This window comes from Echinococcus granulosus (genome assembly GCF_000524195.1).
Source record: "Echinococcus granulosus chromosome Unknown EG_S00205, whole genome shotgun sequence".
NCBI lineage: Eukaryota > Metazoa > Platyhelminthes > Cestoda > Cyclophyllidea > Taeniidae > Echinococcus > Echinococcus granulosus.
Window position 1 is genome coordinate 11336 of NW_020170585.1, and position 1581 is coordinate 12916.

Here is a 1581-nt window from a genome sequence, read left to right on the forward strand (position 1 = left end):
CCCCCTCCACTTCCAACAGATAGAAAGCACACGAGGCTCTTTCATTGCCCAATAGACCAGACAGTTGCACTTGTCACTACATCAACGCAATTGTAGGGAACTACAGTTCTTGGCATTGTACAGATCCAGGGGAATAATCGGGACCGGAATGCCTACACAGGTAACAATTTGCTCGTAAAAGATCCTTGAACAAGGTGGAATTCGCTACCAATAATTGCGAAGACAACATTGAATGACTGTGGCAAATTTATTGTTAGTGGCATTTACTATGTTAACGCTGAGAAATAAAATCTTTGTCACGTTCATTGCAATCGCTAGGAAGTGAATTGCAGGTTGATACAAGCGAGGTAGCGCTGCTCAATTTGACCTGTGTCATATGCCACGTACTCATTGCACTTAGGGTCGCTGTCTATCCTCGCAGAGTCCACAAGCTGGCCAAAGGGGTGGACAACACCGGTCTCCGGCTCCTTGTAATTCGACGTCACGTCAGGTGAAGCTGCACCCACACCTTCGAAGATGATGAAGGCAAAACGTTTAAACAAAGTCACCGGCACCTTTTTACAGGATCACGACACATCACGACAATTCATTAGCCGCTGGCAAAGGTTGGCTTGGTAAGAAGTGCAGTGCCTACAAAATACATTTGCCGTATGACTGATTTTACAGGAAAGCAGTTTCTCCTGTTTGAGAAATTGAACAAAAACTTCCTTGAAACAAAATTCTACGCGATAATTTGGATCAAGCGATTACAAGACAGGTGATAGCAATTACCAACAAATCCAGGCAAAGCTTTTAGTGTTTAAATCTACTTATCTGCAAAAAATGATTTGCTGTCAAGAAAGATTTAAAAGAAACTTTATGAAAAGCATGACAATCAAATATGACGTAAATTCAAAACTGAATGCTGTAACAGGTAATGCCTTCCAGCAAACCAGGGCAATAGAAGATTATGTTTGCAGGTGCGTAGGCAGACAATTTAAAGAAAAAAAATAATGCAAAGGATGGAAAAAGGTCGCATGTGATACTTAGGAATGCGCCCTCGCAAAAGAGGATTTACGAACCTCTCGAAAAAAGCAGCAGCACAAAAAGGGGACAAAGTTACCTTTGCGCCTGCCTTGGCAGCGAAACAGTCGCGAAGTTCACTGAGAGCAACTTCACAGAGGCAAAGGCAGCTCCATTAGGCACTGATGAGGTCAAGCACCAACTCTGGCGGATTTGCCCGCAAAGAGAGATAAGGCGTGAAGGGAGGCGTAATTTGTGGAACTTGTGCTCTACCAAGCAAGAAAGGCAAAGAGGTGCACAAATAAGGAAATGTAGGTATTTGAGGAGGAGGAGAAGTAGGAAAGAATCCACAGAAGGCCTGCCAAATTTTCGCAACATGAGACGCGCAAGAGCATCATGCGATGCTGCGCCACACAAGACCTACAGTAAAGGAGCAAAAGCTTCAATGCCTATCGGTTCCGTCACTGAACAAATAAAAAAGAAAACGAGGCAATTCTCTAGTTCTAAATCCTGCTCACCATTTGTCATCAAGTCTCCACTCTACACGGTCTTCTCCTTACGAAGGAGACACTGCCTTGC

General features: G+C 43.9%; 1 protein-coding gene across 1 annotated transcript in view; it reads left to right on the top strand. All coding sequences in view use genetic code 11, as the record gives it.

The window, feature by feature from the left end:
* EGR_10277 (hypothetical protein) overlaps nt 1-1581 on the top strand; it is a gene marked incomplete at both ends in the record, with an annotated part of 8450 nt that overhangs the window by 1241 nt on the left and 5628 nt on the right. The window contains one exon of the mRNA XM_024499526.1: nt 754-913. Within this exon, the coding sequence (XP_024346055.1) occupies nt 754-913 (160 nt within the window). The remainder of the gene's footprint in view (nt 1-753; nt 914-1581) is intronic.